This window comes from Amphiprion ocellaris, chromosome 2, assembly GCF_022539595.1.
Source record: "Amphiprion ocellaris isolate individual 3 ecotype Okinawa chromosome 2, ASM2253959v1, whole genome shotgun sequence".
Classification (NCBI taxonomy): domain Eukaryota; kingdom Metazoa; phylum Chordata; class Actinopteri; family Pomacentridae; genus Amphiprion; species Amphiprion ocellaris.
In genome coordinates this window covers 21,928,224-21,952,492 of record NC_072767.1, presented here as the reverse complement: position 1 = coordinate 21,952,492, position 24,269 = coordinate 21,928,224, and the positions used below count along the sequence as shown (strand labels likewise).

At 39.0% G+C, this 24,269-nt stretch overlaps 2 protein-coding genes across 6 annotated transcripts in view; both read right to left on the bottom strand.

Moving 5' to 3' along the window:
* Window positions 1–488: 488 nt before the first annotated feature.
* On the bottom strand, window positions 489–14,145 carry mfsd12b (major facilitator superfamily domain containing 12b). Its single transcript, XM_035956076.2, has 9 exons — window positions 12,138–14,145; window positions 9,754–9,964; window positions 8,929–9,061; window positions 8,663–8,845; window positions 7,443–7,535; window positions 7,256–7,348; window positions 6,361–6,534; window positions 5,459–5,544; window positions 489–3,090 (listed from the first exon to the last, which is right to left on the bottom strand). The coding sequence occupies exons 1-9, from the start codon at window positions 12,412–12,414 to the stop codon at window positions 2,943–2,945; spliced, it is 1,398 nt and encodes a 465-aa protein (XP_035811969.2). The 5' UTR covers window positions 12,415–14,145; the 3' UTR covers window positions 489–2,942.
* Window positions 14,146–14,297: 152 nt separating this feature from the next.
* Window positions 14,298–24,269, bottom strand: part of csnk1g2b (casein kinase 1, gamma 2b) — a 40,196-nt gene continuing 30,224 nt past the window's right edge. For 2 of the 5 annotated variants that reach the window (XM_023287806.3, XM_023287807.3), the window contains exons 5-12: window positions 22,567–22,801; window positions 21,789–21,874; window positions 19,803–19,887; window positions 19,551–19,699; window positions 19,198–19,281; window positions 17,641–17,742; window positions 16,414–16,520; window positions 14,298–15,459 (exon numbers count right to left, since the gene is read on the bottom strand). In XM_023287806.3, the coding sequence (XP_023143574.1) occupies window positions 15,405–15,459; window positions 16,414–16,520; window positions 17,641–17,742; window positions 19,198–19,281; window positions 19,551–19,699; window positions 19,803–19,887; window positions 21,789–21,874; window positions 22,567–22,801 (903 nt within the window). In that variant the 3' untranslated portion in view covers window positions 14,298–15,404. The remainder of the gene's footprint in view (window positions 15,460–16,413; window positions 16,521–17,640; window positions 17,743–19,197; window positions 19,282–19,550; window positions 19,700–19,802; window positions 19,888–21,788; window positions 21,875–22,566; window positions 22,802–24,269) is intronic. The other 3 variants (XM_023287808.3, XM_023287809.3, XM_023287810.3) reach the window with 3 other exon arrangements.

The following is a 24,269-nucleotide window of genomic DNA, read 5'->3' as shown; positions in this document are numbered from 1 at the left end:
CGCACCACACCGACGCACCGCCGCTGTGTAACCGACAGAGGTCAGGCTTTCTCTGTGATACAAGGACGTTTACAGGGCAGAATCGTCTTTAGAAAGACGCGATTCAGCTAAAATCACTTAATACGAACATCTTGTGCAGAAGTAATAGGTAATGAAATGGTAAATATCGAAGTAAAGCGCCAATAAATCAAAACAATCATCGTAATTATAGTCTTCCGCCAGGAAATATAGTTCTCAAACCGCAGTTAAAAGTTTAACTGAGAATGCGAGACTAAATATCTAAGGGAAAATGTAACACATAATTTTATTTTTTAAAATCTATTTTAATATAGAGTAGAGATTTTTTTAAAAAAAAAGCTCTATTGATGTTAGAAAACTGGACAAAAATACAGGTTTTATTGATACATTCTTTTAATTAGCAATTGAGTCTGAAATTTGTATTCTGGGATGAAATAAAATTGTTTTAACAAGTACTCGTAAATAATCTGTTCCTTTATTATTATGTTGGATGTGGAGGTGTTTTCAAAGGCAAAGGCTGCATCTTATACAGTCAGATTTAATGGGAAACCCCAGGATTTTTTCATTTTGGGGTACAAACTTTATTGTCATTATAGGGCCTGTGGTCACTTTTTAAAGTTTGTTAAATCAATTCAACATTCACATAATTAATATTACTGATCATATTTACGTTTAGGTATTTTGCTCAAACTTACTTTTACATATTAAAAAAATACAGCTGATGTGTTTAGTGGACTTCTTGGTGCCGAACTCTCATTTACCATAAACCCCAGATTTTTTTCTTTAGTTCTCTCTGGTTCTAAATCCTACTTTTTGTTTCTCACTTTCCTATGTTAGTTTGTATTTTTTGTTTCTAACCTCTGGTTTCAAACCAAGTCCCAATGCCATTTGTACATTTTATTTCATATATGAACTCAGTTGCATTCTTGCATAATAGCATACAATACATCCTTCATTCTATAGTCTGAAACCTTCAGTAGCTGTATCAATCAAGAATTTCTTTGTAGAAATAAACCTACTTTCTTAAATACACACATTTTTAAAAGGCTGTGCAGACAGGAATAAAAGTTATATCAGACAGACATCATCAGCACATAGATGTAACAATAGCAAATCAAAGTTTAGAGGTGAAACACAAACTTTCTTGCTTAAACTGCAGCAAAGGCCTCAGTAAGAGGAATCAGGACATGGAAATGATAAGATTTTTTATCTCCATGACAAGAACAACTTCATTCATCACAGTGCCTTACATACTGATTAATGGCACTTTGATCCTTAAAATGTTGAAGTTCTTTTCTCAGCACGTCTCTTGTTGTCAGTCTGTAAAGTTGCCTGGTGCAGATCTATTTAATAGTTATATCAAATTGTGTGAAGGGACATACATGACCGTTCAAAAGTCTGGGGTCACTTAGAAATGTCCTTATTTTTGAAAGAAAAGCTTTTTTTCAATGGAGATAACATTAAATTGATTAGAAATACAGTCTAGACATTATTAATGTGGTAAATGACTATTCTATCTGGAAACAGCTGATTTTTAACAGAATATCTCCATAGGGGTACAGAGGAACATTTCCAGCAACCATCACTCCTGTCTTCTAATGCTACATTGTCTTAGTTGATGGTACTAAAAAGCTAATTGATAATTAGAAAACTCTTGTGCAATTATGTTAGCACATGAATAAAAGTGTAAAGAAAGCATGAAATTGCCTGGGTGACCCCAAACTTTTGAACGACAGTGTACATTATCAAAAAGCTCAGAGAAGACCAGTAAGCACCGCTGATTCAAACATTTAAGATCATGTCAGTGTGTATTATAACATAAGAAGAATTAGATATATGACAAAGCAGACAAAATTTGGAACAAAATGTCTGAACATCACATGATTTTAAGCCAAACAGAAATACAGCAGGAACTGTTACCATTACAAAACAACACTTTGTCTGTTTTAGCTTCAGCATAGCATGTTGTAGTCTGTATGTTTCTGAAAATGGATATGAGCAACCAACCAATGACTGGTTATTTTGAATAGTAGTTCCTTACAGTACATATGATCAAAGCAAGTAAACAAACAGTGAGGAAGGTGTTAACCGTAGCGTACGCACACACACACACACACACACAAACACACACACACACACACACACACACACACACACACACACACACACACACACACACACACACACACACACACACACACACACACACACACACACACACACACACACACACACACACACAGTCAAGTTCACTCAGTTCACTTTCTTGGATCAGTGCCACAGTTGCTGCCAGGTCAAGTAAAATCTTTGGCTTTCACAGCAGAATGTACAAAGCAGAGGTGGAAAACAACGTTTCATTTCTTTGGTTTCGATCTTTTTAAACCATAAGACAACTGGAGAATAAAAAGTGCATGTGAAGCATTCTCACTTGCCTTTCAGTGCCTAAAGTGTATGTATTTATGAAATATTCTTTGTGTAGTATCCATGAGTCGGCGTGTTTGTGAATGCTTAAATACACAAATTCACCATGACATGGAGAATTGTAGGTTCAGTCCTCAGTTATGTGTAATACAGTACAACTCTCAGCTTCAGAGGCTCTTCTAGTGGAGCAGTGTAGTCACATACTCAGGCACTAGAGGGCAGCATGGCTTCACAATCTTTACAGTCACAGATGGCTTTGTGCAACAACATATTTCCTTTAAAAAGTCTCAGAATGACAGAATACTGTGTAAAGATATTCATATATTAATGAGTCTTATGGAGCTTAAATGCAGTGTGACGTTTCGATAGCAGGCGTAAGCATAAAACAGCAAAAACATTAAAAGAATTTTGGCGTAAATCCTAAATACCTAATCCCAACATAACTATGGACGTGATAAAACCCCTGAAGCAGGGGTCTCTTTATCATTGTGCATTGAACACTATCACTGACTGTTTGAACACCAGTTGTTCCGTATTTTGATTGGCCAGATGAGAATTGTTAACAGGCAAAGTGCTGCAGCCACGGCAACGCCCCCGGTTACTGTAGCCATGACGTCACGATAAAACCAAGCTGGGCAGCACGGGTCTGTGCTGTGGAGGAGGAGAGAAAAGAAAAGTGGGATAACCTTTGTGAGAAAGCTGTGGTGGTAGAGATGAGCATGACTAAATGTGAGCAGCAAAACTAGAAAACACCGTTTTGTGAGGCAGTTTTGAAGAGAAAAACACAAAAGGACATGAGGTCAAGCATAGGACTGGGATAACTGTGTGTTTCTTACGTTGGGCTGACATATAATGTTGGTAATTGCGTCAACTTAATAATGTGTGTAATTTAAACTCAAATTTGTGCAGTAGTTGATTTATAACTAACTTCAAGTTGATGTAACTTAATGTAATTGGCTTGATTTCTTCATGTTTCTTCACCTTGAGGTCAAAATTTAAATCTCCTCCTGTACAAAATATTGGAGCAGCTTCTCTTTTAACTTTCTAAATTTAAAAGCTTGTGTTCATAATTATGAAAATTAAGTACATAACACTTAAAATTACTTTTAAACAACATGATAATACCCCTTGACACAACTTAATTTTAGTATTCTTCAGTATCTTAGAGTATTCAATTAAAAATGTGTGTTAATGCTACCAATCATTAAGTCAACGGTAATTTAAAATACTAGCGTTTGCGGAGGAAAAGCTAATTCCCCCAAGTCTGTATAGTTTTTTTGTTGAACACAGTTTTTTTTTTTTTTTTTTTTGCAATAATCCAAAAAGATTGATATGAACTGTTGCATTACTATTTTTTAATCATTTGTTTTGTCGAGCCAAAACATTATTGTTTAACACATCTCACAGACGCTCGATCGGTTTAGGATCTGGGGAGTTTGGAGGTCAGGTCAACATCTTGGGCTCTTTATCATGTTTCCTAAGCTTTTCCTGAGCAGTTGTTGTGGTGTGTTGGTTCTATTATCCTCTTGAGGGTGTGCTTGGTCGGCATTTTTAAAAAACTGCTGGGCAATGTAGATTTTGGCAAACATTAATCAAGGAGTAAACAGTACATTAGCAGGAAACTATATTTCTGTAGTGGATCTAACACAGACTAAAAATAATCTAGAGTATGCATAATAAAGTAATATTAAGGTAGTGTGTGACATGCTAATGTATTTTTTAATATTTATGGACAACAGTGGAGCTCTGTACGACAGAGGACTAAGATATGCCAAATTGAGAACACACAAAATCAGTGACGACAGAATAAATTGTCGACCTTATGTTTGAAGGCAGTGACTCTCAATATATGAACTGATCATCCAGGTTGCAAATACAATACAAAAAGGAATAAATTATCTTGATCTAGTGTTGAAACTGTCAGGAATCCAAGTGGACCTTTCTAACAGAAAATACCTGACATGTGACAGCAGGGAAACAACAGGTGTATTAATGGTCCACTGAGGTCAGGTTATGTTGTTGTGTATGACGGTTCACTGTATGGTCTTACTGGGACACTATTGTTACTCTGCCAAGAAACGATAAAGTTATGTGATTATCAGCGTACATTTGTCTGTCTGTCTGTTTGTCTGTTAGCAAAAATGCTCAAAAACAGACCAACGGATTTGGATGAAATTTTCGGGGAACATCAGAAATGACACAAGGACCAAGTGATTAGATTTTTGGGCACTGGCTGAAGGTTAGATTGCACTTTTGCTTTTGCAGACAGAAGGTCTCTGTGTGTCTCTTTATAAAGCAAGGATGGCCAACAGTATCAAAGGGAAGGACTCAAAAACACTAACATGCACCAACATATACAAGCAGCTTCCAAAACATAAAATAGAAGCTCTGATTATAAAACACACAGAGGGAGAGTGACTTCATTTTCAGCTAAGGACACCATGATGCCATATTGCATTTGGGATTTTGGGCTAACTGAATGAGTAGGATTTTGTTAAGGTGCATTTTCATTCGGTTTAATAACTGTACCTACTGCACAGAGCTGTTTAATCTCTTCTAATACTGTTATTAAAGTAGTAGAGACAGCATAGTTATATTTCCAAAGCAGTGAAGTGGAACAAAGATTTATTGATGGAGTTAAAACCACGTCTGTGTGCTTTCTTGAAAATGCCCCAGAGACATCACAATCTAATAAATCTCAATAATTATTCTATCTTTAATTCTGTTTTTTTTTTTCTTCAAGCCACTTTAAAAGCAGAAAATCTATTTTAAATTGAACTAGTCATAATTTAAAATGCAATCTCGGGCCTAAAGCAAAAGAAATAAAATCTAAAAAAGTTAGGAATAAATGAAGCTTGCCAAATACACACATACACTCCATGGTTGTTAAGGACACGTGGATAACAAGTTGGTGAAACCCACTTGTGGTTGTTCCTGAATCTGTGCCAACAATTTTCCTGCCAGCTTCCACACTTTTAGAGACAGAAGAGTGTGGGGCGTCCATCTCAGAGACACTCACCTGATGCTCTGGATGAGGATGACCCCCACACCATTAGCCACCTTGTCTGTGAGGCTCATCGATCCGTAAACAAAAGCTCCACTTTGCTGCCAAACAAGACAAAGATTATATGAGTCACTGCAGAAAGCACAATAGAATGAAATCTATCTGAAAAGCCCACTCAGCTATTTGCAGCAGTGAATGAGACACACAGAAGAGCATCTGTGAACATTCATCTGGTGTTTTCATTCATCCCTTTTCAGAAAATGTCACTAAAGAAAGACAGATATGAAAGACATGTAACAGCGCTAATATGTGCTGAGATCTTTCCCACAGGAACAGGCTGACTGGTTTGATAATCTCAGTGTAACAACCCACACAAATACAGCCAATATGCTCATCTTCAGTTTACCCTGCAGTGTCTGGACAGCTGATTCTGATGTGATATTTAAAACAAAAAAAGACGGTTATTTGTTTCTTCTTTGTGATGAAGCTTTTCTCTCATTTGTCATAAAAATATGCATAAATAAAATGTCATTGTGCTCTAGTTGTCCCTCTATCTGCTGCTCTGTGTTTTTGGACCATTATTTATTATTTCTGAGACTCTGATCAGAAACCTCAGGAGGTGCACTTTCTGACAGATCTTAATCATCCACACAGTCTGTGTGGGTTCAGGAGCAACTGGCATTTTAATTTAAGTCATAGTTGCTTTTTGAGGAAAAAAGGGCTGGAGTAGAAGGGGTTAAAGAATTCAGCAACTGCATATTCCGTTGCACCCCCAAAGGCCTGGATGAAGTGTGATTTGCATGTGGGTTTCTAAAAAAACAAAGAATAGGAATGTGATGAGATTGATCCCCTCCAACCATGCAAGCATGCTCTGTCAGAGCTGTAAAACTGTTGCAGGTTCGTTCCCCTCCACTTACCGTCTGCTCCCCGATCAGCATGGCTGTCATGGACAGAGACATGACCAGGATGGTAGCTGAACCAGCTCCCAGCAGCACTGCTGCTGCAAAGATGCTCTCAGCTCCCAATTTAACATCCACAAACACCCAGATAGCGAAACCAAGCACCAGCAGCAGGCCAACCAAATAGGTGATCTGACGACAAACAAATACAGTTCATTTCAGAATACCTTTTCTTTTAAATCAGTACTTCATCAATCAGGTAATGCTGTTTCTAACATGATAACATAGTTCATATAAATAGACTGTAAATTGTAGTGTAGCTGTCTAATTTCTTGGGCTTTAGCTGCGATGCAGCCATTCCTACTTTAAATGTAATCTTTGAAATGAAGAGAATACATAAATGAATGGAGATGGAATATCGTACATGTGATTACTGTCCCACGTAAGAAATAAAATGTAGCATTTTTTTTAAATTGCAACTATTCTCACATTCACCTCCCTAAATATGGTAAGTGTGTTAATTTTTAAATTATTTTCCACATAAGTGTAAAAGTCCAACTTAATCAATACGAGAAATTACATTATAGAAATAGAAATAAATCTGACAAGAAAATAAAGAAGTAAAAAAGCAACATAAACTGAAAGGGAAAAAAGACTAAAAGCATAAATGAGTATAAGTACATTTCTTTGCTGAATTTAATCTAATAATGTTTATTCTACTTCAGTGCGACTGGACTCAGAGCTGACCAACCTGTCAACTCAGAAAATTCACACTCGTCTAGATTTTTAGTCTCTCTGGATATAATAACTGCTTTAATCACGCAAAGTAGAGACTCTCGTTAATTAGAGAAATGTTTAACACAAGTCGCTGCTTTGTGTAGGTCCACAGCTGAAGCAACAGTGAGACACTCACACTGACGCCTATGAGCCTGCTGACCGGTTTCAGGAGCAGCGAACACACAAAGCCGCTGACGTACATCACCAGAGGTATGATGGCAATGAAGTTCTGAAGAGAGAGGAGCGACATTAGCATTAAACTGCAACACAGTGTTTCACAAACGAGACAACAGGTCAGACGGTGCGTGAAGGTGCAGCCGTACCTTTGGCAGCATCAGTGAGTTGGTGAGGTAAACTGAGATGTAGGTCTGAGACAAGTTGGCGATTAGTCTGGTGCACATGTAGAGAAAAGCCACCTGGTACAAAATGAGACATTCACCAATCAGCCACAACATTATGACCACTGACAGGCGAAGTGAAGAACATCAGTCATCTTGTTTTAATGCAATGTTCTAGAAACCTTGAGTCCTGACATTCATGTGGATGTTTGACGTGTGCCACCCAGCTAAGCATTGCAGATCAAGCAACCCCCCACCCCCAAAGTAACAGCAGTCCTTAATGCCATCCTCAGCAGGTCAATGCACCCCGACACACCGCAAAAACTGCTCAGGAGTGGCCCAGGGAACACGACAGATCTAAGGTGTTCACCCGGGTTCCACACTCCCCAGATCCAAATCTTACTGAGCATCTGTGGGACGTGCCAGGATAAGAATGATCTAGGTAGCTCAAACCCTGCAACCCACAGGAGCCACAGAATTCACTGAAATCCCCAGAGGTCCTGTGTCCATTTCCCACTGAGTCAGAGGAGTGTTAGCAGCATATAGACGACCAACACAATATTAGACAGGCGGTCATAATGTTGTGTCTGATTGGTGTATATGCTGTATTTAAGCACATTCCCTCGCAATGTTTAGGCCCTTTAGATGCTTGGTTTCTTATCTATCATGTAATATCATCATTCTGCAACATGACAACAACCCTGAACATGCAGTCAGAGTCATAAAGAGCCATTTTCAGCAACAAGAAGAACAAAGAGTCGACAGATACAGTCGGGCCTTAAATGATGAGACAAAAAGGCCACTGAAAAATTGTGGTGAGTTCTTCAAGATGCTGGAACAGTTACCTCCCAAAAACCCTTAAAAAAGAGGGGTTTAAAGGGTGGATTTGTTTAAAGCTGTTTCTGAAGTTATTTGTTAAATTTAAAACAAAAATCGAGGCATTATTTTTGAAAGCATTTACACCTTTTGCAATATTTTGTGTGCAATTTTTGATATTGTCATGTGTTTTCACAGTCCAGTCATCTGCATGGAATGGAAGTCAGTACAAAAACTTGTGAACTTTCCTTGAGTTGTAGTTTATCACAGTTATGTGGATACTGGCTGAAATTTCAGAAAATATGGAGATTTTGTACAAGAGATTTCCTTATGAGTCAAAAGGAAAGGAACCTATATGAGCAAGTGGAAAGTACAGATTTAGGAGTCACCTGGTAGAAGGACGGTTCCTTCAGCCAGTGTTTCCACTGAAATACAGGACGAGGAAAAGCTTCCTGTGATGAGGAGCTGATGAGCCGGCTCTCAGTCTCGCTGACTGATGTATGCTCTTTTGTACCGATATGGAAGATCAAAGAGAACAACGCTCCAATAGCCACCAGTATGAGAGCCAGCACCTGTGAATGAAGCGAGACAGCTCAAGTAGAAATCATGAGTTTCCCAGAGAGAGGAAATCTATCAGACGTGTCTGTATTCTCACCCTGAACAGAGGGATGTCTGCCTGGCCCAGGTTGTCGGTGATGGACGGGTCCATGCTGTGTTGGGACTGGAAGTGAAAGAGCAGCCAGGCCACAGTGTACACGGTGATGTTGGCCACCACAGTGAAGGTGTACCTGCACATTCACGGATACACTTGGAGAAATCAAACAGCACCACGGCAACTAAAACAGCTTCAAAGCAAAAATCACAGTTTGGAGCTTTTAGTTTTGAGCTCCACAGCTGACATGATGACACAATCATTACTTCATTTTTCTTTGAAATGTGAGCTCCTCTGTTGTGTTTTCACCAGGAGTTTGCCTTTTTTTCACGGTCTTTGATACAATGCTTCATCTAGCTAGTTCTTTTGCATTGCTGCTAAGTTTTAGACAGTCCAGGGAGGCTCAGGTCACAGAGTAGAGGTTGGAAAGATATCTACATAGATGAAAGAAGTGCAGGCAACAGGTGGCATGCTTTGAAAATTTAAGAGTAAAATATCTCAATCAGAAGAGAAAAATCAGATATGATCAGTATGACAAAGATGAATAAAATTTGGCATGGAAGTTTATTTGTTTCCTGGCCAAGAATTAGATGTGAAGTTTGACATTATCTGCGTTCTATATACAAAGAATACAAACAGCCGTCACTTAGCCAGATAATGTTATAATCTGATGAAAATGAAGCAAAACCATATTCTGCTTTTCCATGATTGAAACATTTATGCTCCTGCTTCTAATGACATTACACTCCCTTTATGAGTGAACTGCTCTGCATCTTACAGCCTGATGATATGAGCTGAGCTCCTGCATCCTGGATGATGTCAGCTCACCTGTATGCAGTCAGCTCCACCTTGGCGCTCTCCCTGGACACCAGCTCTGGGATGAGGGAGAGGTGGGAGATCTGAGTGGCTGCCCAGCCGAACTGGAAGATGATGATGAAGGGGGAGAAGTAGAGGATCTGCACCCACTGAGGAGTGATGTCGCTACACGCCAGGCAGGGCATGAAGATAAAGGGGAAAGACACACAAACACACACGGTTCCTGGAAAACAAACAGAGAAAGGTTTTTGTGAATATTCAAGAGAATGTCAGAAGAATGTTTCAAAAATACTAGCATGACCGGAAAGTGTACTGTGGTCCAGAAAATGAGCTTGAAGACATCTCGAAAATGGCACCTTGTTTTCCATTTAGAAAACTTAAAATAATGACTTTTATTGTTAATATGGTGTTTCCAGCAGCGACACTTTATATTGCTCTTTTATATGGACTTTGTCACCAAACATCCCCTGCAGATTTACTAAAACAGATTTATCATCTTGGTGAGGACATGTGACGTTACCATGTCTCAGTCACAGGTTATTTCAGGTTGCTGGTGGTCCATCAGTAAAGATATTAAGATGTCAGTAATTTTACAGTGGAGGGTTATTCATGAGAGCTGCAGCTGGAGTCAGTTTGTCCTCTACACTCCCTCCAAGTCCAGAGTCATCTGAAGCATCAGCGCATCAGAGCCAGAATCCCCTGAATTACCTTCTATCTCTATAGAAAAAAAAAATATCTTTGCCGAAGCTTTGTTGTACACCAGGGTGGCTGTTAGTCCACCAGTTCTGAAACCATTTAATGAATGTGTAATTTGGTCTCCAACTGTCTCGACTCCTTTGCGTTGGCTGTGTGAGTGTGTTTAACGTCTAAAACATGTAACAAAAATAGCACAAGACATGTCAGACAGTTACACATTCCAGTGATCTTGTACTGAGCTCTGTCATTTCTCTATTAGATGTAAGGAGGCTAAACTATTGATGTCTGTGTAGATTCTCTGTCATTCAGGTCAGAGTAATTCTAAGAGCTTCAGCAGAAGACAACTAGATTTCTTCTTTGGTTCTTGGTCAAATTACTGGTTTTCTTGTACATGTCAAAGAAAAGACATGTACATGTAACTCTATCTTTATGTAAAGGCTGCTTATATTATCAACAAATTCACGATTCCCCACAACTTACAACGGTCTTCATTAAATGCTGCAGTAATAAAAATTAAATAAGATAAAGCACGGAAAGTTCTACATTATTGGCACATTTTGGTGGAAATACCATTGCATGAAGTAGAATGCAAAAAAATAATAAAAATCTATAATTTTACAATTTTCTCTTTTTTATTACAGGTTTGTTCTGTATTTTTGACACATTGATAAAATTACAGAAATAGACAATGGATGAACATGTCTAATGTAAATTGCCATTAACATCTAACTGCAAATAACCAGTTATTGTGATTTCACAAATATTTCCTTTTCCTTTGATTGAAACTGCAACATTTAAGATTAATACTGTAAAATAAATTTTTTAACTGAGAACAAATTAGTGACAAAACATTGAATTAACGTGTTTTCATGAGTGTATAATATCTGTAAGTACTGTAAATTTATATATATACATACATATATACACACATATATGTATATGTATATATATATATTTTTATAATATTTTTTCTAATCATCAGTTAGCCTTTTTACACAATTAGCTAACACAATGTAACATTAGAACACAGGAGTGATGGTTGCTGGAAATGTTCCTCTGTACCCCTATGGAGATATTCCATTAAAAATCAGCTGTTTCTGGCTAGAATAGTCATTTACCACATTAACAATGTCTAGACTGTATTTCTGATTAATTTAATGTTATCATCAATGAAAAAAACTGCTTTTCTTTCAAAAATAAGGACATTTCTAAGTGACCCTAAACTTTTGGACAGTAGCGTATAAATTTATTATTATTATATCTATAACATCCATCATTATATCTATTATTTGCCATTCTATGTCCATATAATATGGGAATTTTAACTGATTTTACACCACGTGCATATTTAATTCATTAGACATTTAAAAGTCAAAATAACATGATGTCATTTAAATTTAAAGCTTGGTGTAATTATGGAAAATATTTTTTCCAGTGCTTAAAGTTTTTATGGCCCTTTAGCTCCCTGAATATTAGTTTTGTTAGTTGTGTTTTTTTTTTTTTTACAGCGTGCTGCATCTTTACTTTCGTCCAAATGTTTTTTTTAATGCAGTATTATTGCATAAAATACAGTGAGACATTTCTGCATGTGAGCATCATCATTTATAACTGATGAACACTTAGCATTTGCAGCAGGACACAGAGGACAGACTCCTGCATTATTTCTAAACCAGTGAGTGAAGATGCTCTCAGATACTTGCCCAACAGGTGCCAGGTTTTCCTCTTGCCGTGTCTCAGGATGCCCTCCGTCCTGTCAGACTCGTATCCCACCAGAGGAGTACAAACTCCGTCCGCTATCTGGCCGATGAGCAGCATCACACCTGCAGAGCTGCTCTGAAGGCCGAGCACCGAGTGCAGGTAGACCAGCAGGTAGGTGAACCACACGGAGGCGCACAGGTCGTTCAGAAAATGCCCCGCTGCGTAACAAAGCCGCCCGCAGACTGATAAAGACCGATCAGCAGGCACAAACTGCTCCATGGTCGACTCCTGTGATAAAACCTTCTTTATTCACAATTAGAGATCTGTCGTTGTCATATTTACAAATACATAATGCAAATAGTTACACTAAGAGAGCAGAAACACAGTTCAACCCTGGTCTGAGAATCTCAAAAAAAAAAAAATAAAAAATAAAAAAAAAAAAATCCCCCAGTTCTAAATCATTTATTGTAATGGATTATGTCAAAGCTGGGTGCCCTCGGTGGTCAGCTGAACCGGTTTAGCTTTTAGTGGAATCATTCATTGCGCCAACAAAAGCTTTTCTCGGCTGTCAGTGGCGCTTTGGATACGGCGACGAACTTTACGCGTAAAAGCGCGCCTGGAGCGTCCTGAGTCATCCTCGGAACATCTGGAGGTTTGCTTTGTGTTTGGGTTATTATACAGCAGCAAACATACAGCTCTGCAGAGTACACGCCTCATATGTCGTCTAAAGTAAGCCATATGGTTATGAGTGGCGTTTAAAACTCGTGAGTGTCAATACTGTTACCAAATACAGCTGGTTCCTCTTTCCATCCTTCACATAGCGACTGATTTTAGCACTTAACTCCCCCGAACATGCTCACACAAACATTTCTCTCTCCTCAAGTCATTTAGATTCACACGAGGAGCTTAAACAAGCTCATAAAATGCTCAACAATTTATCTGTAAGCCAAATATTTATCACGTGAGATTTCAACGATCTGTTTTGTAGGAATTAACTCTGAACCCACATTAATTCTGAAATTCAGTCACAAAACATTCAGTCACAGTTTGTCTCTAATGTCCAGTTTTTGTCCCCAGTTCATTATCATGTTTTTTTTAACATACCTGCAACATCACTTTTTGTAAGCTTAAAGTAGGGAAAACATACATAACTTCCTTTTACCGGTTCATGACATGTGTTTCACAAGGTTCACATCACACAGTCATGACAAATTGGTCAGTCAATCTTGTGAAATGTGTAAATCTAAAGTTAACCTTCATGATCTAATGAATCATAGCAGTAAAGAGGCCCGATAGGTCTCTGAAGGAGCTTTCCATCAGGCTTACACATGAAAAGAAACCTACAGAATCCACAGACTGAATTTTATAAAGTTTGAAGTGACACTGAAACCTGTCACAAACTGGAAATCTGGGGCTTTATAGGAGGAATTTAAAGGCCATACTCTGAAAGATAATATCCAGTGCTTCTTAGAATGTGAGCCATACTAGTCTGCAAACCTCATCCCCTTCAAGTTGGACTGTTTGTTCCTTCTGCTTAACGGAGTGAAATATTAAAATTGCTGGATTACTCCTTGAAATGACTCAAAGACATTAAAGTTGCTATTTGTGACGACCCACAAGCTTCAGGCAGCGATGAACACAGAGCAGCAGGCTGTCACACACGAAAGCAAACAAACAAAAAAGACGTAAAAGAAAGGATCGAAGAGATACATGAAATCAGTTGTCAGCAGTAGGAAGGAACTTAAACCAAGTAGTTTGATCAGAAACGACACCCCAGTAATTTCAGGGGCACCTTGAAACCAGTAAAGCTCACTGAGCTGCATGTCTGTCTGTGACCTCCAGATGAAATGAAGCGATGGATCAAACAGATTTGGGTTGTTGTCTGTTAGATCTCTTTGACCTGGCACACTGTCCCGACCCGCCTCCAAACCAAACGCCACCACTATACAGATGTGCTGACTGTCACGGCAGAGGGCCAGAGGGAACGGTGTCTACTGCTTCGAAGTGACAGAGAGGGATGTGCAGTCATCATAACACACATTTGCTTACAACAACTTCCACAGCTGCAAGCGCACACACAAACACACACACACACACACACACACAGTAATCCAGTGAGCATTTGGGTCAGATTAGATAAAATGTCATCGCGGGACACTCACTTGAGCTTTAAACATTTTACTTAGAAAGGCACAAACTATGATTTCCTGGTAAATTATTTTGATGTAAGAAATAAAAATCAAAAGACATATCTTTTTTTTTCCATGTAAATCGCCAACATTTTTCAGCCATAACTCAGATATAAGCGTTGTGAAGGACTCTTCCTAGATCAGTCTTTATTAAGTTGTTTTCTTAATTGTTAATTTCAAACCCTAAAGTTTTCCACTGTAATTTTCTTTTTTTTTTCCAAAAGTGCAATAATAATAAGAGAGCTTAATATCTGTTTCTCTCATTCTTCCACAGTACCTGAGGCCAGTGACTGTGCTACAAAGTCCACGTTGACAGACAAAAAGAAAGCCAGAGTGAGGAAAGAACTGAACTCCAGAACACTACAACATAAAAATAAGTCTTCAATGCAGGGATCTGACTTTGAAAACTGAGGATTCACTTACAAAAAAAAGGAAAAAAAAAAATACATAAAAATCCTCCAATTTTTGTTTTATAGATGAAATGCTTCCTGTGTCTCTCAGATTTAACATCAGCATAGTTCACCTTTTCCTCTTTACCTTGATCCCAAAACACACACCAAAGAAAAAAAAATTAACAATTTCCTAAGGAGCAGATTTCTTTCACTCGAACCACTTGAATGGTTTCCCCTGATCAACAGCTGACTGTTCGAACAATACACGTTCTTTATGGAATCTAGAATACAACAACTGTTTCAAACAGTATCTTTTTTCATATTCACGCCATGGTATTCGAGTTTCATTGTTACAGCTTTTTTTACTTTTTCTCAAGCCCCCCTCCACTCCCCCGTTGTAATGCAGGTACGTTTATTCTTCATCTGTAAAGGAATCAAGAGTCTGTTGTGGAGTCAGTAGGACTGCAACATTCCTTTAACTCGCCAGTAGCCGAGGGGGGCACTGAGAACGAGAAAGAGAGAGCGAGGAGGGAGGTACATGGTGACAGGGAGAATAAGGTGAGAGGGGGAAGGAGGTGAGGGGGAAGCTGGAAAGAGATAAGGGACAGGGAGGGTGGGTCTGTGTAGTTGCTTCCATTTAAAACTTGACAGTGACCACAATGTTTCAAGTTCTCTCTATTCTCTTCTTTCACTTGTGCCTCTGGAGGGCTTTCCTCTTTCTCCTTTTGAAGAAACAACAGCACCTGCAGGAAAACAGGGGAACAAGTACTTTTAGAAAAAACAGACATTTCTTTACAAGTAAGACAAACGGATATCAATACAACTTTTCACATGCCGCTTGTAAGGGTTGGGTCTCAGTAGCTGGTTCACTACTGGTCTCTGGTTTGTATCATCCAGAATCAGTAATCTTCACTCAGACTTTACTGGTTTTATGGCAGGGAAGAAAGATGGAGAACGGAAACTTTATTTTCTACAAAAAGCTGATTTCGTCTTAATTTTTGCAATCAGAGCAGCAGAATGGAGAAACAAATGACTAAATTTCATGTTTAAACCAACTAGGTTTCCAGTTGAGGTTTTATAAATACATAAAACGACAGGTAACCGTGACGTATTCTTCTATTGAATCATTTTGTTAAAGTCAGAATGAAATATAAAAGCAAAGAAGGACACGTAGGTAATGCAGACATCCGATTACTAATCCGTAAAAAGCATGTATCTAGGGTACCATAGTGTGCGTAAAAGTTTTCAGATTACCTGCGGAACCTCTTTTCTGTGACAAACATGGTTTTCTGAATGTCAGTAAATGCTGCGATTATAGCCACAGGTTTCCCACATTCAACTCTTTACAATCTTTAGAACCACCTCTTGCTGCAGGCTAAATGAACTGCAGCTAGTTACTGGCAATTCCTGTCTGCTGACTGGTTAAAGTGCTCTCTGCAAGTTACTGTGTGTACTCAGCCGTTGATCATTTGTGAGGACAGAGAATGTCAAAGTGAGCAGGTTATACCAGTTACCCTAATATGTTATATAAACTGAGATGAGAATGAATATTAGAGTCATAAAGGAATAAAGAAAAAAATTACATCTGCTTAGGTGTCAATACTGGATGTGGACCTTCTACTGATCCCCAACCAACCAGAAAGTGACTGAAAAAAACAACTAGATGTTTTCTATGCATGTAGACAGCTGTTTCATACTTGGTTTCGTCAGCCACTTCAACCTCGGTGGGAGCAGTGATGGGAGCGTTGGAGTGTCCAGCTGTGGGATCATCAGTGTTCAGTTCGCCATTCGTTGAGCTCATCACCTGCATCATCACAGAAGGACACCAGATTGCTCACACACAGACACTCTGAGTCACTGATTACAGGGTTGAGATGAACATTCACGTAAAAATATGCAGCCTTGATTATCTCAAGTTATCAGCCCCCTCAGATAAGGAGAGCAGTTAAGCAAGTAACCTAGAATGAGCCAACTAAAGCAACTTCATAGAAGTTTAAAGGATAGGTTTACACATTTTCATGTCTGTTAAAAACAACATTCAGGTGTCCGTATGGCCATTTACAAATGTTTTGCTTGCTGTGATGATTCCTCCTGTTCATTCTGGCAGTTAAGAAAGCCATTCCTTGGTTTAGCTCCTTTAAAGTTGGAGTTTTTTTTTATCACAGCCATCCCTCTCTGCATTGCTGTCCTTCCAGCACACCTTCCCACTGAATTGCTGCCTATGGAAAAGGTAGTTTCAGACTGAGAAGACTTGGAAGATAGAAATTAAATTGAATAACTAAGACTGTCTAAGATTTTATCTCCAGTGAGTGTCATTTTAAGTGCACGAGAAAAGGATAAAATGAGCATAAACCAGTATGAACAAGAGGAACAGTAATGGCAAGAAAAACCTGTTTTAATTTTGCATGTCAAAAATGTGAGCCTGTCCTTCAAAAGCTGCAATTCTATTAGCCAACACTGGATGGCATATTTGTGCCACATTTACTATGAAGACCTCTGATTTCTGCTGTAATACAATCAGTACCCTTAGACATAGCATAAACATAAAGTTATGATTTTTTTTTTCAATTCAGAGTTTAGATTGCGCTTCCATTTTCATTTTTCAAAATCTACTTTTTTTGCCTTTTTGTTTTCTTTATTATACTGAATCTGTATTTCATGAGGTTTGCATACTGCTGGATGTCATCTCTGCGTGGTCTTTACTGCAAGCCGCCTACAAGCACGTGAGACGAATCCAGCAGTGAGAGCGACAGGCAAAGCACTGGCACACAGGGATTCAAACAGCCTGATGCAAACGCACAGAGTCAAGACGAGCATCTAACAGGCAGGCAGTGTGGAGTCAGTGAGAGGGGGATCAGACACATACAAAACTATGTGGCTTCATGCATTAGCCACCAGAGCAGCAGCATCAGCAGCAGCAGTACCTGGACAGAGCCCCCCAGCCGCTCAGCCGTGAGGTGCGACCCCAGAGTCTCCTTATTGGTCACGGGAGTGGGCTGAGACTCACTTCCTTTGGGCTCAGGCGACTTGACGCAAAGAGCAAAAAGGGTCGAGGCAGGTGGTCGTGAAGTGGTGAGAAGGGGGAAGGGGAGAGGGTGAAGAGGGTTGTGGGGTGACGGGTCAGGGGTGAGGGAGAGGCAATGTGGTGGAAGGCGGTGAGGGTTGGGGTGTGGGAGGAGGAGTGACAAGGAGGAGGGGGAGTGAATTTAAAAAAAAAAAAAAGAAACAAAAACAAAAAAAATTATAGAAGACATCTCCCAAGCAGAAGCAGGCTTGTTAAGACAAACTATGTTAATAGAGGAGTAGAGGGAAGCAAAAATTTATGTGAAGCACAGATCAACACACTAATAAAGTCATGCAGGAGTAAAAGAAAACAGCCTTGATCACTTCAGCTACCACTGCGTTTTCAGGGCAACACAGACATCCATTTGTGTCATCAGGTATCTGGGTAGCAACAACTTCTGAACTTTAACTGAGGACTCAGGTTTAGAGTACGGTAAATAACATTACAGGTTTTTGACATTGTGTTCAAATTTACAGGCTGGAAAATTTACTCTCCTTTTTTCACCTAATAATTTGACCCACTGATATAAAAACAGATAACAGATACCGGCTTTTGATACGGCTGACTGAATTAACCAGGAAATTACAGGTTTTTATAGTCATGAACAATGTACAGGGTACAGAGGGTGGTGCTTTGAAAGCTTTAAAAGGTGGCAAGTTGTTACCAAGCCAATCATGTTAAATGGAGAGCAGTAAAAAGAGGCTAGAGTCCACAGTAATAAGTCAATCATAAAATCGAATGCACTCCTTGTATGGCATTACTGGAAACGATGAGTCAGACTCTTCAAGTACAACAACATGATATGTACCATTATTTCTGTCTATCAGAGATGCTTTATAGATGTTTTTATGTGATAAAACCCATAAATTATCAGCCTATTTTTAAAACTAACAAGACAAGGCTCGGATAGCATGCCATTAAAATGAAAACACAAAGTCTACACTTTGTCACACACTAAGCATATAGCTTGTCATTACTGGTATGAATAATGCAATTTGCATTTTCAACTCATGCATGCAATGACTGGAGCTTAGAGTGGCAAGGTGTGAAAAATTACTTGAAGCCAAAATCAGTGCTTTGTTTCACAGCTGGAACAGAAGGGTCTCCCTCATGACTGTGTACGTCATTTACTTCGCTTTTTAAAAAAAAAAAAAAAATCTTACTGCCTGATAATGATTTTGAGGAAAGCTGATGTCACTGTCAACCAGTCATACTTCAGACAGGAACAGCAATGAAGGAGAACAAAGTGGAACTGAACAGCAGCCATTTTCTCGAGGAAGTTGCTTACAGTTGGTCACAACAAGTGCAGCCTGGCAGAGGAACTTGAATGACAGGCTTGGATGGCTGGTCAGTCAGTCGAGCTGGCAGACTGGTAGTTGGGTGTGTTGTTTGTAGAGTTTTAAGCTGATAGCCTCACCTGGTTTTTGGTCTGCTGTTGTGCTTTGTCTCTGCTGCTGGGCGGCAGGGGCGTGTCACTGGGGATAGGGCCTATCGGTGTGGGCTGAGAAACACAAGAAAACAACCTCAGTGTCAAAATACAGATCAGTTAAAAGAAGCAAAGAGAAAACTAAGGTGGTCTATTGCTGGGTCACAATGAGGACAGTTTTAGGTAATAGTTTTTACAAAAATAATCATTTTAACTTAATGACAACGATCACACTAAGAACAATAAAACAACTGCAACCACAAGACTTGATGTCCAAGTATAGTATTATAGATTTTAAAGGAAAAGCAGGGAGAGGCTGCATGGATTCAGTAAGAGCCACTCACAAGTGATTTGCCAACCCAGTCATATTCATAGTCAAAGACATAGCCGTTCCTGTCGAACAGATCGGTGAAGAGCTTCCTCAAGTAATCATAATCAGGCTTCTCAAAGAAGTCCAGCCTCCTCACATAGCGCAGGTAGGTGGCCATCTCTTCTGTAACAAAAGAGAACACACTGTCAAATGACAACAAACTAAAGTTCAAATGAGAATGAAATTGAACACCACACTGAAAAGGAGACAAGTTGGTTTTACTGACCAGGGAAGCTTTCGCAAAGCACTTCAATTGGTGTTGCTCGTTTGGTGTCTCCAATTTTCTGATACCTCTCCTTCAAAGTGTCAGCCTGGAGGGCAAAGAGGTTAAAGTACATAATTATTATACTTGATACTTGAGCAAATACATAGATAGTTGTGGTCTAAATGAATAGGTATAACATTCAAATGTGTTTTATACTGGGCGCTCTGTTGCAGACAGATGTAAATTCTGTGGTTAGTCATTCTGAATTCTTGAGTCATTACGTAAATATGTAGAGCACTGCAGCCTTGTGTTGGTGCAAACCTGTCATAGCATTTTATATTTAGAAAAGGTTCACAGCATTGTTAAATCACAAAAGAATGTTCAATAGCTCATTGCCACAAGCTCCGACAGTGACAGTGAAGGATTTGTGGTATACAAGTTTTAAAGCTGTGTAAGCATTTGTATTTTGCACAAAACCAACATTTTTATATCAGGGGATGGTGAAGTCAGCTCATATAAACCAGATGGTTCTCCAACCTGCCAGAATGATTCTTGCTTTACATCGGAGACCTTTGAAGTCACATCTCTATGGGACACATGATGGCTCTGACTGGATATTTACTGTGTGCTGAAGTGAAGTATGTTTTGGTAGCAATACCAAGCTAAAGGTATTAATAGAAGCACTGTATTCCTGCTGTAATTGCTTTCCAACGACTAAGTACTATTATATCAACACATGATGCGCTGCTGTAGAGTGCTGATTAAACTAAATCTACTTCAATCAACTTCAAACCTTGATTCATACATTCAAAATGCATTTCACTCAAGAACTGTCCAACGTTGACCATTCTTAACCAGCTGCTCTACCATTTAAGATGTATCATGCAGGACTAAACACTGTTGAACTCCAAACAGATGTCAGTGCAACTCTGTGTAAGTTCCATAACTGATCACTCCATTGTGTCATTGTATTTTGATGCAAACTCCAATGCTGTGGGTTGGTGAGGGCTTGTTTTGGCCTGAGCCATCCGACATCCCCCACATTTATACATCCCTCACATTTATCTACCAAGAGCTTCCACCCACATAGCAAATGTTCAGATGAGTGTCTTCTGGTTTATTCTGTGTACATCTTTATAATATATGTCTGCTATAACCTGCCCTCCAGGTATCAGCCACCCCGTAGCTAATGTATCTCTGTTTTTCAGTCCTCTAAAGCACTTTCTCTAAACTGTTCAGATAAAAAGAAAATGTGGAAGTTCATTTTCTCTTGTATGTGATCGTTTTTGTAGTAGCAAATTGGCAAATGAAAGGGACTTGAAGAATAAATCCACAGAAAAAAATATCAACATTGTGCATGCCATGTACTGCTATCCTCGTATTTTGGGTGTGTTTATAATGTCAGACCAAATAATTAGTACAATGTCTTTTTAGTAAGTATTTATAATAAAGCCTAGTTTTAAAGAGATTAAAGGAGTTTAAAACTCAAGTCTTTGGGTTTGGGGTGAGCAGAGGGACTTGCTGTACCCTGGCTGCACTCTGGCTGCACTAAGCTGTTCCAATACAAGGACCTGTAATGTAGGAACCACATTTCATGATTTTTCAAGTAAAAAAAAAATTGACAAGGAGAATGTTATGTCATGCAAATAAACAGATTTAATGACATACGACAGCCTGTTGTTAAGTGGCTGATGTCAACACTTTGTGTCAGGTGACTAACAAAAGCTAATCACTACATAACAAACGACACTTCTTAGCCTTTTGGGTTCAACTACGAAAACAGACGGATCAATGGGAAGACCTTGAAATGTCACCAGTGTCAGAGGGTGCGGTTAGAAACACCATGTTCTCTGTCCCTAAGGTCATGTAGATGATAGCTATGAAAGAGATACTGTACTTTGGATTGCAATAGGAAAAGGTATGCAGAGCATTAAGAGGATTACAGGAGTCAAATGTTCATCAGCAAGTGCCAGCATATGGATGATATCAAATAATACACTACAGTACCTTTAGGCCCTGCCAGGGGAGGCTGCCTCGGAGGAAGTACATGAACATGTGACCCAGTGCCTCCAAATCATCCCTTCTGCTTTGTTCTGGAATTAAAATGGCAAGACAAGTATTAAGTTAGCTGTGAGAATCTGATTCATTTTAGAAGCATTTGGCAAGAGTAACAAGCAACTAGCTAGAGAGAACTGTAGCACAATCCCACAGTTATATTGTGGTTTAAATTAACAATGTACAGTGTAAGGGGCCATAATTAAGCCTTAGAGCTGGGGTGACCAATCATATGTCATAAAGAACCAACAGTCTCTGTTTCCATTCCAACCAAACACTCCACCTACTGATTAGCACTCCTTAGAGCAGAGGGGGAAGAACTAATCAGTGAAATCACCACCTGAGGTGATTGGCTAAAATTAAAATGTGCAGACTGTCGGCTCTCCGTAGACGAACAGCGGAATAATGAGGAGATGCTTCAGAATAACCTAAAAACGAAACTATACTTGAGAAAACTTATTCATTTGTGAAAGAAAAAACAAGCCTAACCTATCACTGGTGGGGTCATGAATCACCAACAGGTACTGTCACTTCTTAAGCAGACGACTGATTGTAAAACCAGGACAAAGTTTTTGTGAACAAATCTGTGTACATTAGTATATGTGGACATGTTAGTGATATATTTGTATGTAAACCAGTTAAGACACCTCTATTTAACTGACACATGCAAATAAAACTTGCCTATGCAAATTTAAAGGCTTATCAAACCACAGTCCTGAGACATTCTTACCCTTTCCCAGGTGTGTGTTAATGCTCATGTAGCGTGCTGTCCCAGTCAGACTCTTGTGCTCCCGGTATGGGATGTGTTTTTTGGTCTCAGGGTCTATGTATTCTTTGGCCAGACCAAAGTCAATGATGTGGATGGTGTGCTGCCTCTTGCTTCCTGGCCGCCCAACAAGGAAGTTTTCTGGCTTCACATCTCTGTAGATCAGACTCTTGGTGTGGACATATTCCATCCGTGTTATCTAGACAAGCAGTCAGTCGATCCATGTAAGTATTTGAAATTTCACTAAAAAAATCACTAAACTATACAGGCAATTTTGCAAACATGAAGATGCAAAGCACTGAGACTACAGAAGGATTAAGAGTAGAATTTACACAGCAAGATCTTACTAGGGACACTTTCAGTAAACATCACAGCTTTACTACAATATCACTTATAGCTAAAGCATAACATTTTTTTGATGACTTCCAAACTCAGGTTTTACATAAAACTGCACAAGTATGAATGTTGGAAAAAATGCTGGCAGGAATGTAAACTATTTTTGTACATTAGCATTTTTGTGGGTTTTTTGTATATTTGTTCACTTTTGTTACCCCAGAAGTCAAAGCAATGGAGTGTACTCCCGAAAGCTTGTTTAGTGACAACTTTTGAGTTTGTGACCCGGGTTTCCAGTCCACTGGGTCTGTTACCCTGGTAACTTACTCTATGAATGTAACCAGCTCGATGACAGGTTTACTTCATCAAACCTTGAGTTGCTTTTTTCCCTCCCCTTCTGCCGAGACTTAAAGTGTTTTCTGCAACACTATTTCAGCTCTTCATTTGAACAGTAAATATCAGAGCACATATTGGAGCACATAAACTGGTGGAAGTGTGTATTACGAGAACATAAAAATCCTGTTCAGATGTTAATTTGTTGCCCAAAGCCCATCTTTACTATTAATGTTAAAGCTTTTATTATCGCCATCTCTGTCACCAGAGTAAGAACAGTGACAGCGATCTCCATGCTCATGTTCAAATATTAGCCTCCGCATCATGGATTTACCCTCACCTCAGAATATAACCTATACACTGTCTGTCTTCACCACTCTGTGACTCTGCAGTCATGAAGACAACTGTCAACTTGTCAGTCAGTTCCCCTGCAATGGTACACTTAGCACATGTTACTGTAATCACTGTAAAATCAAAGGTTCATAAAAGGATTAAATACTGAACGATGAATAATCATCTCTAATGATGTAATCACTTCTGCTGACGACTGTCGTATCACAGTTATCGTGTCCTACTGGAGATCATATTAATATTCAAGAGATAGGATTTTGGTAGTGTGGCTCGAAAGAATAGATTTTAAAAACTGACTCACTGTAGTGTGAAAGTGAGTTGTTTTAAATATTTACTATGTTACTATGTCTACATTTACTACACAACAAAAGACAGACAATGAATGCCACAGTGCAAGATATTTTAACAGAAACTGTAAGTCTAAAAATGTTCAGTCTGTTTAAACCTCAAGGCAAATGAAAAATCAACCAAATCATTCTCACTGGTTCTGACTTTGAGGGTACAATCACAGATCTATAAATAAACGTATGTCCTTTTTGTTTGATCTATATTTTCTATCTATAGCTGCTGTTTTGTCTCTGTCAAGTTACAGATAAATAATGCTGTAACTGTGAAAAATAATGAATGGGTAGATTGTATGCTGCATACAA